The sequence below is a fragment of the Pygoscelis adeliae genome, unplaced genomic scaffold (assembly GCF_000699105.1).
Source record: "Pygoscelis adeliae isolate BGI_AS28 unplaced genomic scaffold, ASM69910v1 Scaffold21, whole genome shotgun sequence".
Taxonomy (NCBI): domain Eukaryota; kingdom Metazoa; phylum Chordata; class Aves; order Sphenisciformes; family Spheniscidae; genus Pygoscelis; species Pygoscelis adeliae.
Window position 1 is genome coordinate 6802243 of NW_008824243.1, and position 14475 is coordinate 6816717.

General features: G+C 38.8%; 1 protein-coding gene across 2 annotated transcripts; it reads right to left on the minus strand.

The window, feature by feature from the left end:
* Positions 1 to 1873: 1873 nt before the first annotated feature.
* Positions 1874 to 14264, minus strand: PARL (presenilin associated, rhomboid-like). Of its 2 annotated transcripts, none has more exons than XM_009335166.1 (8): positions 14124 to 14264; positions 11489 to 11537; positions 9623 to 9718; positions 8083 to 8232; positions 7537 to 7607; positions 6061 to 6162; positions 4113 to 4210; positions 1874 to 2255 (listed from the first exon to the last, which is right to left on the minus strand). In XM_009335166.1, exons 3-8 carry the CDS (start codon positions 9666 to 9668, stop codon positions 2138 to 2140), a joined length of 585 nt encoding a protein of 194 aa, XP_009333441.1. In that variant the 5' UTR covers positions 9669 to 9718; positions 11489 to 11537; positions 14124 to 14264; the 3' UTR covers positions 1874 to 2137. The 2 variants fall into 2 exon arrangements, with proteins under 2 accessions (XP_009333441.1, XP_009333442.1); XM_009335167.1 differs by lacking the exon at positions 14124 to 14264 and adding an exon at positions 11945 to 12034 and having other exon boundaries at positions 1929 to 2255.
* Between the last annotated feature and the right edge of the window lie 211 nt (positions 14265 to 14475).

Below are 14475 nucleotides of genomic sequence, written 5' to 3' on the forward strand. Positions count from 1 at the left end.
ACACTGCCTTAGCAGGTCTAGCAGACCATGAAAGCAGGACTCCAGTGTCTGCAAGCAATACAGGGGCGTGACTTTCAAACTTTGAGGTAGGCACTGGCTACTATGGTGAAGAACTTAATTGTAACCTTGGCTTATTCTTCTAGACCTATAAAATATAATGTTGTCCTTCAGGGTTTATAAGCTGCATTTCCTGCAATATTACTCTCTGCTGCTTTCAGACAGGTCTCTAAAAAACCCTCAGCAAATACAGAAGTGTTGAAGACACTAGGGAAGGTGTTGAGTGGACAAGAGGTAACACAAGGAAAAGAAAGCGAAAAAATAAAAGGAAGTGGACAAAGACAACAGGTAAGTGTTAAATAGGTGCAAAATCAACATGCAAAATACTGTGAGCTATGGCTTTTGAGCTTCTTTGGCATGAAATACTCCCTTACGACAAGCCTGTTCAGTGGCCATCTTCTGATGCTGCTGGCTTCTCCCTGCCCCCGCGGGAGGTGGCCGCTGCTGGCAGCAGTGTGTCAGGCTGCATGTTCGGCTGCCCTCTGCTGCAGGCAGGGCTGCACTGTGGCTGAAGCCCTAAAAACTGGCACGCTTGTCCCGAGTAACAGAGAAGGAAGTAGGAAAGGAGAAGTAACAGATTAGAAACAGGAAGCCAGAAAGCTTCTGGAGCAGAGCAAAGGAGTGTTAGATACTCCAGCTCTTTCATTTTTTAAGTGTTTAAGTCGACAGGCACTTAAAGGAACAAATCCTCAAGTGTCTCATTTTCCAAGGGAGAAAAAAATTCAGGCTTGAGCACTGGCCTGTGGCAGTAAGGGAGTTTAGAACAATTTTATATTCCATCATTTATTACAACTGGTGCCATTTAGCATTATGTGTTGTTTATCCTTACAGGAAATGTATTTTCTGCAAGGCACTGTTGTAAAGTAAAAAGGCACAAGTTGCTTCTTACAGATGCAACGTGTTCTTTGCCAAGACAGTCCATCTGGAATGACTAATTCAGCCTACAGGGCAGAGTTAAGGGTTTGAACCCACCAGCTCTTATCTGGGCAGGCTCCTCAGCCCTTTGCAAGGTGTTTTGGTAGTCAATCCTTGCAGGACAGGCACAGAGTACCAGCACACCCAAAATCCAATTTTTGGTTTTATTTGTGTAATAGGAACATTGGTGGTGGTACCACCCTCAGGTTTACTTTAGTAATTACTTCTGGTCACAGCGTTGCTGATCTCAGGCACCTCACCTATTTTTGCTGAAGCTGCTTATTTTTCTAGAACTGGCAGGTTCGGAACCAAATGTTACTGTTCTAAAATTCTTACAAAAACCTTAAAGGAAACTAGCAATACAGCACAATTTTTTTTTTTTTTTAAAAGATTAATACAGTGAAAGAATATAGAAAGCAGCGTAACTCATGGTAAAATACCCAAACCCACAGTGTAAGTCATTCTTCCACTGCATGTAATTATGAAAAAGATACTGTAGAAAATTCTAATAAGATGTGACAGCATCTTGGAAACAGATAGAAATGAAAAACATAAGTTGAATAAGCCACAGCTGATAAACAAAGCTGGACCATTAACCACTATGTAAGCTTTGGCAAACAATCCAGTATTGCTTCATGTATTTCAAGTTTAAGATCAAAAGAGACCATTGGCTTATCTCGTCCAGTCTTTTCAACAATAAAGACCACCTACCACATTGGACTCAACATGAGGCTAATCTGCCTAAAGTGTGCCTTCTAGCAAAGCACCTAGTGTTGTTTGGCAGACATTAGGGGAATTCCTGATCCATTAACTTCCTCAGTTTTAAAAGTGTTTATCTTCCTAAATATTAACCAGTTGTACCCCATTTTGAAGTTTTTTGGACAGAGTTTTTGGTCACTTCATTGGAAAGCTTTTTTTTTTTTCCTCCTTTAAAAAACATAATGCAGACTGTTACCTCAGAGAGCAATAGGATAAAAACCTTTATTGTTCCACCTTTGTCAGAGTTCACTTTCTATTGATAGGCATTTTTGTAACTGTGGTTTACATTAGAAACTTCAGCTCCTTAGAGGCTTAATGTGGAATAGCAAAAAACCTTCAAAACCAATTCAATCCCATGTCTTCAAGTAATATACCGCTTGGGCACAAGGAATCTCTAGGATTAGTATCAATTAGATCTTCCACCTCCTCCTTTTCCTGTGTTCTTTGTCCTCATTTCATGCCAAGCTTTCACCAGTGGTTCTCTGTTCTTCCATATGAGCTCATGGCCATAAGTCACGTACCACCTGCGAAAGAAAATACTAGTTAAAACTAACTGCAACTTTTCTCTGTATCTGAGGAGCAGGCTGATCACTAAAATCAAGTAACTCAAATGCTTAGTATAGGAGACAAGATAAACCGAGGCAGAAAGAAAAACGTTCTTGGAAAGTGGCAGTGGCAGGTAAGCCACTTGTTCTCTTGACTCCTAACGGTTAACTTCTTTGTGTTCTTGCTTGTCTCGGTCCTGAGAATGAATGGTTTTCATGCCTTTAATTCCATGCTCTCATGATTTCTACTTTAAAAAGATGCAAAAAACTATTTCCATTTGAGAGTGTTAAAACAGTACTGTTGCTTGTGCTAATCCTTAATGACAACACCAAGTAGAAATATTTTTCTCATATGTAAATACAACTGCCCCATAATGAACAGCCGCATTCCATTCAAAGTGAATTTTCTTCTATAAACATCTAAATGAAGATTTACTCCATCGAAGTGTTCTAGCTTAATTTATGTTCAGAGAGAACTGTATATGCCGACATATGAATAAACGTAAGTGATTCAGCAAGGGAGATTATGGTGGAGAGGAGAGGCGGGAGGGGAAGCAACCGCATGGAAATAAGTTGAAGGTTCTCCCACAAGCCTAACTTCACACCTGCGTCCTGAAAAACAAAAGTGCTTTTATATGAGCCATCAGCCATCGCTAGGTAAACTGGCCATTCCTTTAAATCATATAGCCACTTTCCAAAGCGGACAGTTGTCTGTGAGGCAATGTATAGGAAATACTTCGTCCATTCAGCATATGTCCTAAATAGAGGCCCTGTTTTAGGATGAAGTGACCAAAATGATCACAGAGTAGAACATATAGGTAGAACATATGTAGGTGAAGAAGGCAAGGTACTTGTCAACTCAAGACAATTTTTACTGCAACTGCTATCCTATTTTTAATAATATGTGAATCTGCATTATAGTGAACAAGCTGATCTGCTGCATCACGACAGAAAGTAGTTACAAACCAGCAAGGCTACATCAAATGCATTTGTGATGCCAGAGAAGGGGAGGAGAGGAGGCTGCAGCACAGAACTTACTGACACCAAAGCCAAGAAATAGCAAACAAAGGCAAACCAGTGCGTAGACCAAAATGTGTCCTCCACCTGTTCTTTGTCTGGCCTAATCTCAGGTAGGCTTTTCAAATGCCTACATAAAATGTTTAAAAATGCTCTTAGCAATAAGTGTGCAAATAAAGACAACATTGCAATCGAGTAGAAGGGGAAAAACTCATTAGGTAATGTAGTTCAAACATGGAACAATGCAGAACTGTTTCCTACAAACTGATTTCTAGTAGTTCTTCCCAATTAGGAAGGCTCCACACAAAGACAACACAGCAACACTGAGAAACAGCAGTAGAGGCTGCTCAAAGGAACCTGGCCTGAGCTTATACTAATTTTGTAGCTCTCTCTAAATCGCCAATTAGGGGAAAAACACCGAGACAAAGAAATTTTCTTAGCTGTTTAATTCTGAAGTTATTTTAATTTGTCCATGCTGTGTTTTGTGAGAATCTTTTCTGCCTTGTGTCTCTCTTCAATGTGCTGGGGAGAGCAGGACAGAGACAGCCAGCCCAGGTTACGGTGACAGGACAATCTGACATCTAATCTATCATGCGAAGGCAGTTCAGCTCAATTTCTTTCAGTTCTAAGCATCTGTTAACAGTATTTTCCACACAATTTTATAGCACTACAAGGATAACAGCAAGTTGTCTTCAATGCTACTTAAGACAACTTTCCAGAAAACTCCCATGCTTCAGAGATAAGAGGAAGTAAAGAGGAAAAAAAATATAGGATGAATTTAAATATGAAACAAACGGAAGTTAGTAAATACAAACTTACATTCCAAAGAGAGCTCCTCCAAGATGTGCAGCATGGTCAAAAAGTCTCCAGCCCAGAGCAAGCCCTGCAGTGTCAAATGCAATTATGGCTTTTAAAGCCTGGAAAGGAACAGAACATGGAATGGACAGGATCAGTCACAGCATATAATGGCCACTGATAGAAGAAGTTTCATATTCTGGCACAGAGCAAAAATTTGGGATAAAAAAAAATCCCATAAATTTTGTATCAAAGCAGTCACTGTAAAAAAAAAAAGTCTTAAAACAACAGACTCGGTCCTTAGCTGTACTGTGCTGTCAAAATACAGACATGAGCAGCTACAGAATAGTGCAGGGTAGGAATGTGTCCTTTTCAAATACTGTCTCTTCCCATCTTCATTTCTAAAGCTCCACGTATATTCCAAACTCAGGTCAGAAAATTAAAAAAAGGAAGTTACTTGGAAGAATACATGCTATAAAAGACACCACAAAATACATAATTGCAACATTCTCATTCACTAATTCTGACATAGCTTAGATTTATGTGCGTCTGTCCTCCCAAACACAACCCTCTAGCAGATGGAACATGTGGGGCAGCATCCCTGTCATCGTATCTGATATAAATTGATCATCACACTCTCCTAAATGACACATCTGTTGGAAGGTAGAAAAATCAGGATGTTAGCAAACACCTCCATGGCCAGAAACAGCATGAGCAACGGTATACCATCCTCAGGAGACACAAACCACCATAACTGTCATTATGCAAAATTTTACTAAATGCCTCATTCCAAAAAGACCAACAGATTTAATGTTAGGATGAAATGTTACTTTAAGTAGGATTTCCTTCCTTAAGCATATGTGTTAGAACAGCAGCTATATTGCTACATTGGTTTGTTTATTTTAAAAGCTGATTACAGTATATTTAAGGTAGGCTAAAGGAGTAGATGAAGTTTAGAAATACAATTATACAGTAGGGCTAAAATTATTCCTTAGGTTTATACTGCAATAGCCAACGTTGCTCTTGTTTTACTGTTGCAATGAGTACTTCCTCATGGCAATGCTCTCTGTGGCTCTGCCAATATTTCTACCCTGGCCATCTTTTTTAGGAAAGATGCAGTTAAAGGGTAGCATGCAAAAAACCAGGTCCACTCAAGCAGAAGTGCAAGAAAAACATGAAGGCTACATCTAAGAACACTTGTTCAAATCTGTAAGCTTCACTTACAAAAAATATTAAATCTCATGATCTTGAAATGACAAAGCTTAACTGCTTTAAGTAAAACAACTTTAAGTAGTGGACCAAAGATTATTAACTTATTAAAAGTATGTCAAGATATACATGAGAAGCTTTTCTTAAATGGGGTAGTGGATGTGCTTAAAAGAACTTAATGAAACAAAAAAAGGAGTGCTGGTACTACACATGAAGAAAAGCCTCAGTAGTTTTATTTCTAATCCCAACAGTGTTCTTGAAAGTATCAAAAGATGATATCCAAATGAGGAGGCAGGTATTCCTCCAGGGCTGGAATGTTATTTCCCTTGAGAAGGGAAATTCTGTTCTTCCCATCTTGGTAAGTTTTTCTTCAAAAAGAGTGTATCAGTATTAGAGTAGTCTGTAACAAGTGCTGCTATAAAAAATATCACCCACCAGAAAGAACAGTATGTGTATGCACGTTTCCTCAGACAGGTGAACCAGAGTCCCTCCTAACTTCTTTCACCTCTTAGTATCAGATTTGAAATAGACCCATGGAGGATGGAATTTAAGATAATTCTAAATTCACTGCACACTTGTGCAATGACTGTGCTAGGCTGCAACAATTCAGAATCAGCCTCCAGGACTTCCATGACCTGTACTGTCTTTCAAAATAAATGTAACAGCTTAGAAACACAAATGAAGAGGACACATGCTCAGATACTAGAGAGGTATGGAAAAATGTTTTAAGAGTAGAAATTCTTTGAAGTTCAAAGGCACTTACGTTTCCTGCTGTAAATGTGAACATTGGAAGAAATATGATGGCTAGTTTTGCTTCTGGCATCTTTGTACATACGGCTGCTAGGACAGTCATTATAGCTCCTGACTGTAAATACATTAAAATATGTGAAAGTAAGCCGAGTTGTTACATAAGGGAAGATATATTTTTATATATTATTATATATTTAAAGAAACCTGTTTTCCTTCTGGCTTTTATTTTCAAACGCAACCCTGTGGTAAACCTCAAAGTACAAAGCACCACAGCAAAGTTCAGAATAAAAATAAAACAAGACACCGTTATTTAATTTCAATATCTGAAATTATAAATACTGGGGAAAAAAAATACCCCTCAGATGCTCTTATGTAATTAAGAAATCCGCCCCCTCCCCGTTTTTTAAGATTTATTTAACAATTTATGTTAATGTGCTTTTTTCCCCCCAGTAAACCCTAGAAATCTAACATATATTAATCAAACACAGACATCTCGGATGAAGGGAATCATTCTGAAGCTTGTACCAAAACAAGGAAAATAACAGATGGACAGGGACAAGAAATCTTTTGTCAATGAAACAAGCAATTCCCTGGTCTGTACTAAATTGACCATGGGCTTTTGTATCCATGAAACATCTCAATGGAAAGGCTGTGAATACAGTAAACTAATGCAACGTATGACAATTTCAGTAAGTTCAGCTCAATAAGACTAATGGAAAGTAACTTGCTCCAGATATAGTTTATTCACAAGATAAAGGGACAATACATAGCACTACCAAAAATTCTAACTTAGGGACGGCTCAACAGATTTTTTTCATTCCAATTGAGAAATAAGAATCTGACTTTTGGCTTTTATCAAAATTATTTAGTAAAGTAAGTTCAGAAGCCTTTAAAACTTGGCAAATAGCTGTTATAGCCTCAAACTTACAGCAAGTTAAGTGTTTTAAAACGTTCTACTACTAAAAATACTTGTAAAGAACAGACAACCACAACACCTCCTCAGGCTGCCTCATATCTTTCATACTGTGAGACTTTTGCAGGAGTGCTGCCCTTTCTGCACAGCATGCCCTAAAACTTCCACTAGTATCACACACTGATTTTGTTTGTCCGATTACATTATCTCTTTCTAAAGTACTCTATTTTCAATTAGAGAAGACTGATACACAATTATGCAATAACATTTATGAAGTAAGTTGTAGAACTGAACTATCTGCTCAGTGACAAGAGGTCCTGCTGTTAAGTACTCATTTACAAGCCATTAGCATTAAGTGGTATTAGTTCTGGGCTGTCGCTACAAGAGTTAACGTATTTGAAGAATATGCAAGTTCTTACACAGGAATCGGTGCCTGGTTATTTGGTTTTGGTAAACTTTCCTAGTTTCCACTATCCCAAATATATTCTTGGCTTTTAAGCAGGTTAAAGAATACAGCAGGCTTTGAAAATGGCGACAGAGATCATTGTAAGGTCTCTCATATTCTGAGATACTTACAGCTCCAAGGGATGGTTCAAACCTTCCAGTGGCCATTTTAGCAACATAGCTGACAAAAGTGGAGATAACCCCTAGAAAGGAAAAATTACTATTGGAAACAATGACAGCAATGCAGACAAGCATCAGAAAGTACAACGTTATCTGTACCTCTTCCTAAAGAAGCTAGTGTAGGTGGTGTGGTTCAGTTTTTTTGTTTGGGTTTTTTTTTGGGGGGGGGGGGCAGGGGGGGACAGTGTTTGTTTTAACTTGAATTAACTGTCATCTCTTCCCATGAAACTCCCATAAGGCTGTATTAAGAGCTATTGTGTTTTGGTGGCTAAGCATGACTTAAAACCAGATACTTGCATTGTCATGATATTTTGAAGCCAAATATCCTAAACCCATCAAAATTCTGTATGACAGCAAATAAGTACTGCAGCTAATATAGAGCAATGTGTGGGATTGAACGATGGCCATCTGTCATCATACATCTATTAACCATGTACACGCTTTACTTGCATGAATATATATTTTTTAAGTGTTGTAAATATATATATTTAACATTACCAGCAGAAAGATACACTGCAATGAACTGCTCACATCCCAGAAGAGAGACAATGCTGCTAGAAAAACTCCATAAAACATACATATTTGCTGCCATGTGGAATAGAGAGAAGTGACTAAATGTAGAGAGCAGCATGGGAGAACACAGGGCTCCTACAAAAGAGAAAAACAATGGGGAAAAAAAAAGTCAGTGTTTTAATTTGCTTCAACTTACATGTCATGCAGACTAGAAATTTATCAAGACATACTATAGGCTAATTATGCTTAGAATTCTCAAATACAAGCTATGTAATAAACCCAGAAACGTAACAAATTTCAAATTCCATGCAATACGTTTTGAAAGGTAGAAGATATACCCCAGAGATATGCAAGCTGTACAAACAGCTACTTTAGAAAGTCTTAATTATCTACTGGGGAATGTTTCATATAAAACATTTATCTTATGATACGTCTCCTATGCTTTGGAAAGGAAAAAAGAGATTTTATTTATATATGTATATGGTGAAAGATTTTTAATATATTATATGAACATCTATACAAAATTATTTTGCTACGGACATGGACTCAAAGAAAAACTTGTTTTCAAAAAGCTACTAGCTCTCCTCACTGAAACAGCAGCCTTGAAAATGCAAAAAAGCCAATTAGCAGGTTTAAAGGTCAACATTATTTAAAACAGGAGTGTTTGGGGTGACTGATGCTCAGATCTGGGTAATAGCTATCTTTAGCTTTGGAGCGTGTGTGGGGAATTGGTTGAGTTTCCACTTTTTCAGCAGAAATTAAGAGGATAGCAGAAAGTGCTCTCCTAACGCACGTTTGCCTCATCCTTTTAATTCTTTTCTCTACTGTAGAAATGAAAACTAATTGTTCTGCCATTAAATACTAGTAACTTGCTTTCCTACGTTAACCTCTTCAAAATATTTCACACAGAGTGAAAGCCAAGTCTTTTTGTGTTTGGTTTTTTTTTTAATGTGACCCAAAGCACAGCTTTGAAACAAGGACTCCGTACATAACATACAGACTAATGCTTGTCTATTGACGAAAGCGCCCATACATGTGAGTGATGACTGTTCTAGCCGCATCCCACAGAACATTACAGGAAGAAAAAAAAAAATCACATTTGAGACTACTTTTTGAATGGCATTACATAGTACGATTTACTTTCTTCTTTCCCAAAGACTGGCATGATTAGCATTCTGTCCAGGAAAGCAGTGATACCACTTAGAGAAGTGCCTCTTCACCTTTACAAAGGCAGGAGCTGCATCCCACTGAACGCAGTAAAAGGCCAGATAGCAGGCAACAGTTTTGACATTACAATATTTAGAAAAGCACTAGTGAGGTTTTTTTTCTTAATCCATTACTTCTAACTTTTTTCCCCTAGAAGCATTTTCTGTCTAGACAAAATGATGTATTTGGGCATGACTGAGACTGCTTGTGGGTGATGGAGCTGCAAGTAAGCTCTGTGCCATCCGAAGCTTTTGCAGTACAATCAGAGATTCTATTACATCCCAATGTAGAGAAGTCTCCCAAATTACCGTTCACTTACTGGAGGATGGATCTGAGGTGAAATATGTAAACATAATCCGTCGCATACCAGGCAGCCTCCATAAACAGAATACAAAGACATTTGCAGCTATAATACCTATTAAGAGGAAAAAACAGTACAAAAGAAAATTATGAATGTAACACGCCATAATGCTTACTGTAAACAAGCATTCAAAAGTAAGCTTACAAGAAACATACTTTTTCTTCACTATTTCATTAAAAGCAGTATCCACTTCTAGAAAGAGTTTAGAAAAAGCAAAGAAAAATATTGAAAGCTATATTTATATAGTAGAAGCCTTTCAGAAATATGACATTTAATTGCAACTGTTTTAATGTACGATGTAATGAATGAATGCATGCAACAATCCAGAAAATCTGTACTCAAGACATTCAAGCTATGGTTTCAAACTTCTATTCCACTGTAGAACCAATGAAACAAGAGCCAGCTTGAGGTCTCACTTCTTGTCTCTCTAGCTGCTTATTCCCAACTGCCACCAATCTGCTGCACAGTTACGTTTAACTGCGCAGGGAGGCTAGGGGAAGCATACAGACATGCAGTACACATCACTTCCATTTTCTGGGGAGGTTTGGTTTTGAGGTAGTTGTAAAGATACTGTTTACAGACTGAGCATAAAAAGTTGAGTTGGCATTGCTAAGGTATAGTTACCTTTCGGAGACAGCAAACGCACAGCTTTTTACTTCACAGTTTGTTGCAATCTTATTTCAGTTTAAATAAGAATGTAATTAGAAACATAATGGTGCAAAGTTATTGTTTCTTGTTTAAACTGCCTTTTCTATTTCTATCCAAGCATTTACTTATAACAGCTAGAAACATTAAAGGGGAAAATAGTTGTGCTTCCTTTACGGAATGGTAAATGTCACATAATTATTCTCTATTTGAAGTTTGCAACAAAATGTAAGAACTGTGAAAAACTATGACACATAAATCCCAGAACCAAAATTTTAATAGGTTTCTTCTTTTGGCACTCTATCCTATTCCACCATGCTCTTTTATTAGAGGAAATATTTTCCCTGCATGCTACACCAAGATGTTACAGAACTCTCAGGAATTTCAGTACAGTAAGCCCAACCTTGTTAGGGCAATTAGCGTTAAGTATCTGAATGGCTCAGGGTCTACCAGCTAGAATTTATATTGATTGTTAGATTAACTCAATATTGAGGGATGCTCTAGGGCCTATAGAACATGAATCTTCACCCCCACTCCCCTCCCGCCCCAGTACAATATTTCTGTCTGTATGGTGACTTAGCTTGCATGTTGAAGAGCAATTCATAGTGTTGTACAAAACCTCTTGACAGGACTTGTTAGCATGTAGAATATATAAGAGCAGATATGGCTTAACTACTTTATTTAGATTTTAATCAAGTTCTTATCAATTTCTCTCCACACGTTAGATTTATCTTGGAGGTTTCAAGTGATGTTAGGCTAACCAATCAAAACTATATCATAACCAAGGGAAAGCTCACAAGATAGTTGCTTCTTGTTTGCAACACTATGTACGTAAAATAGCAAAAAATTATCAGGGAGTTTTATTTCCACATATCAGTGGAATATATACTCATATTCCTTCTAAAAGCATTTGCTGTTTTTCACAGTTCCTGAGAAAAATTCTAGCTAATCTTCCATGCTCTCTCACGCAGATGCATAGGAATTTTTTCAATGCATACAAAAAATAGTTTGTGAGAAGGAAGTGTAGCAGAAATAGTATATGTGTGCAGGTGTAAGTTTACACATGCTTTGTGCCTAACAACCTAAACATGGTATGAAAGCCATCTGTTTTAACATACTGTACCTGTTTGCCATATTTCTCTTCCTGTGAATGTCTAATACTTGTAAGCTAACACAAACCTGTCACAGCCCGCTGACCCTCAGTCAGGTTATTCCACCAGCTGTTAACCTGGAACGGAATTGTTGTACATCAGTGCCACCGTAGAGTATTTGCAATTTCAAAAACAGTCACACAAGGTTCTACCTTTTTAAGAATGGAAAGCATTTGTTTGAAATATGTTAAGTAAATCGGTTTCAAAAACTTTTATTTCTGATTGGTTTAGCTTTTCAGGTTGGCATTTCCTTACTCAAGAATAGTTATCTACCCTCCTTTTCATAAAATACCCCAACATAGATGAAGAGTTTCTTCAAAAATAATGGGGTTATATCCTTTTACACAACTCCATGGGTTTATCTCTGCTTGTACTAAACAAGGATCTAGCCCATAATGCTTACTTTAGCAGATTGGCCAAAGTTAGCATAAACCCTGCCTTGACTAAGCCTCACCCTAATGCTGTCTAACATCACACCACCCACCTTTGAGAGATTCCACTTTTGTGCCAGGGTCACTTTTGCAGAGGTGGCTCACAAGATGTGGAATCCATTCCCCCTTGCGTCCAGCTCACCCAGCCCTCCTCCAAGTTTAAAACCCCTGAAAAAGTTTATTTTGAGCGCAGTCAGCCCACAGACAAATTCCACCCCCCTTTCCCTTCCTCAGCTTTCAGAATCATTTTGGACAAATATTTTATTGATAGCTCAATAACCTTCCAACCATATTGTCCCCATCAATGTCATAAAAATTATCTGTAGGTTGGAGGCGGGGAGGAAGTAATGCCGTATGAAACAAATCATTCACTATTTGATATCAAAGTAACAACTTCATTGCATTTTTCTGTTTCATTCTCTTGCACAGGATATAGATACCAGTATTTCCTACAAAGTTCTCCAGTATAAGAACACTAAACAAACATGATTTTTCTAAAATACAAGAAGTAGATGCCCTCAGAAGCTATTGAGGGATCCTGAACTTTTAAAAATAGAACTTAACAGTTAAGATGGGGATTGGGAGTTTAAGCCTATTAACAAGAGGGCAGTTTTGTTTTATTTTTTGGATAGCTAATCACCAGATCTTCCCCTTCAGGTTTTGAAGGAAAACAAAAGTATAAAACCAAAATTATTTAAAATATTAAGTGGCAATCATAATCTCACCCGCAGTTCATATACACCGAGCAAGAAAGCATGCTGTACTGGGCCTGGCTAGGGTAGAGTTAATTTTCTTTACAGCAGCTTGTACGTTAAGTGCTGTGTTTTAGATTTTTGACCAAAGTAGTACTGATAACACACTAATGTTCTAGTTTTTGCTGAACAGTGTTTGCACAGCATCAAGACCTTGCACATCATCCGCCCCTGCAGTGAATAGACTGGGGGTGTGCAATAGGCTGTGAGGGGACACAACTGGGCAGATGACCCAAACTAACCAGAGATATTCCCGACCATGTAATGTCATGCTCAGCAATAAAAGGGAAAAGAGGGGATTTTAGGAGGTTTAGCCATCTTTTGCTCATGAACTGGCTGGGCATTGGTCTACCCACAGGAGATGGTGAGTGATTGCCTTTGCATCACTTGTTTTGGTTTTTTCTCTCTTCTCCCACTTATCCTTCACTTACTAAATGTTTTTTGGTTGTTGTTTTATCTTTACCCCCAAGTTTTCTTGCTTTTATTCTTCCTTTCCTCTTCCCCCATCCCACTGGGGGTTTGTGGGGGAAGTGAGCGAGCTGCTGTGTGGTGCTCAGCTGCCCACCAAGGTTAACCCACAACACATGCCCATTTTGAAAGAAGTACCACAGTGCACACAATACACATTACAAAAACAGCTCCTCTGTGTCCTACCCAGGACCCTGTGCTTCTCCAGCTCCACATTCAACCCTATTTCCCTTGGACAAGCAGACCTGAAAGAGTAATCAAGCCTGGTCTATCACAAGCCACAGTGGTAACCTTGAAACAAACGTAAAACATACATGCATGTTTAGTTTAGTTTAAAATACACTTAACTGAAAACAAAATGACTGACACTTTCGGGATGTCAGCTAAATTTATTACAAGTTTTGCAGTACTTACATTGTTCTTACTGCCCAAACTCCAAAATATTTGCATGGAAATGTCAGCTCTCAAAGAAAAAAAGCCCTCTAAACCCTCATACTTGTGAAATACAGGTTGAAAATACGAATGCGTTTCAGGAGCCAGAGCATTAAAAAATTTTATGCTTAAGGTTCAGAATTTAAGCTAGCTCTGTCCTCTTTCAGAGTTCATGTTCACTTTTGAGAACACTTAGACATAGCAAGAATAGAATTTTTTTTTACAGTGGAAAAAGAAAAAGGTACCTAGTTTAGATATACAAACTACTACTACTGACCTCTCTTCCCTGCATTTCAGGGTGAAGATGGTATTTTTCTCCAGTATAGCTTTTGCAGTGATATTGTGAGTACCAGTTTTCTAGAAATAACTCTATCAGTTTTTCTTGTAAGGAAATATGTCTACTGTAATTTGCTGAGAACCTATTGTTTCTCCAAGTTAAAAATCAGGATAAACTGGACAAGTATCTGTTGTACAAATGGTGCTCACAGAGTGGCCTACACCAGAGGAAAGACACGGTCACGTTTTACGCTTCTGCGGGGACCCACCCGTGTGCGCACAGGCCGGGCCTGGCTCCGTGTACCTGCTTTCTGAAGTCCCCCCTCTTCTGCGGCCGTATTTTATCCAACCAGTCTGCTCGAGCTTCCTCGAAGTAGGTCTGGACCCGCGACTTGAGCGACTCATACTGCCAGATGGCGGCGGATCCGAAGGCAGAGCCTGTGAACTGGGCGATATCGGACACAGTCACCATGAACGCACCGCCCCGAAGAGGTCCGTGTGTGGCTTCGGCTGAGGAAGCCGGGCTCGCCCTGGGCTTACGTTACACGCCATTCCCAGTTGCTCAGCCCGGAGCAATACTAGCGCGTTAATGGGAACTAAGGCACGGCTGACAGACGGAGCTCCCGCCACGGAGCCGCCCGCTGGGGCTCCCTGCC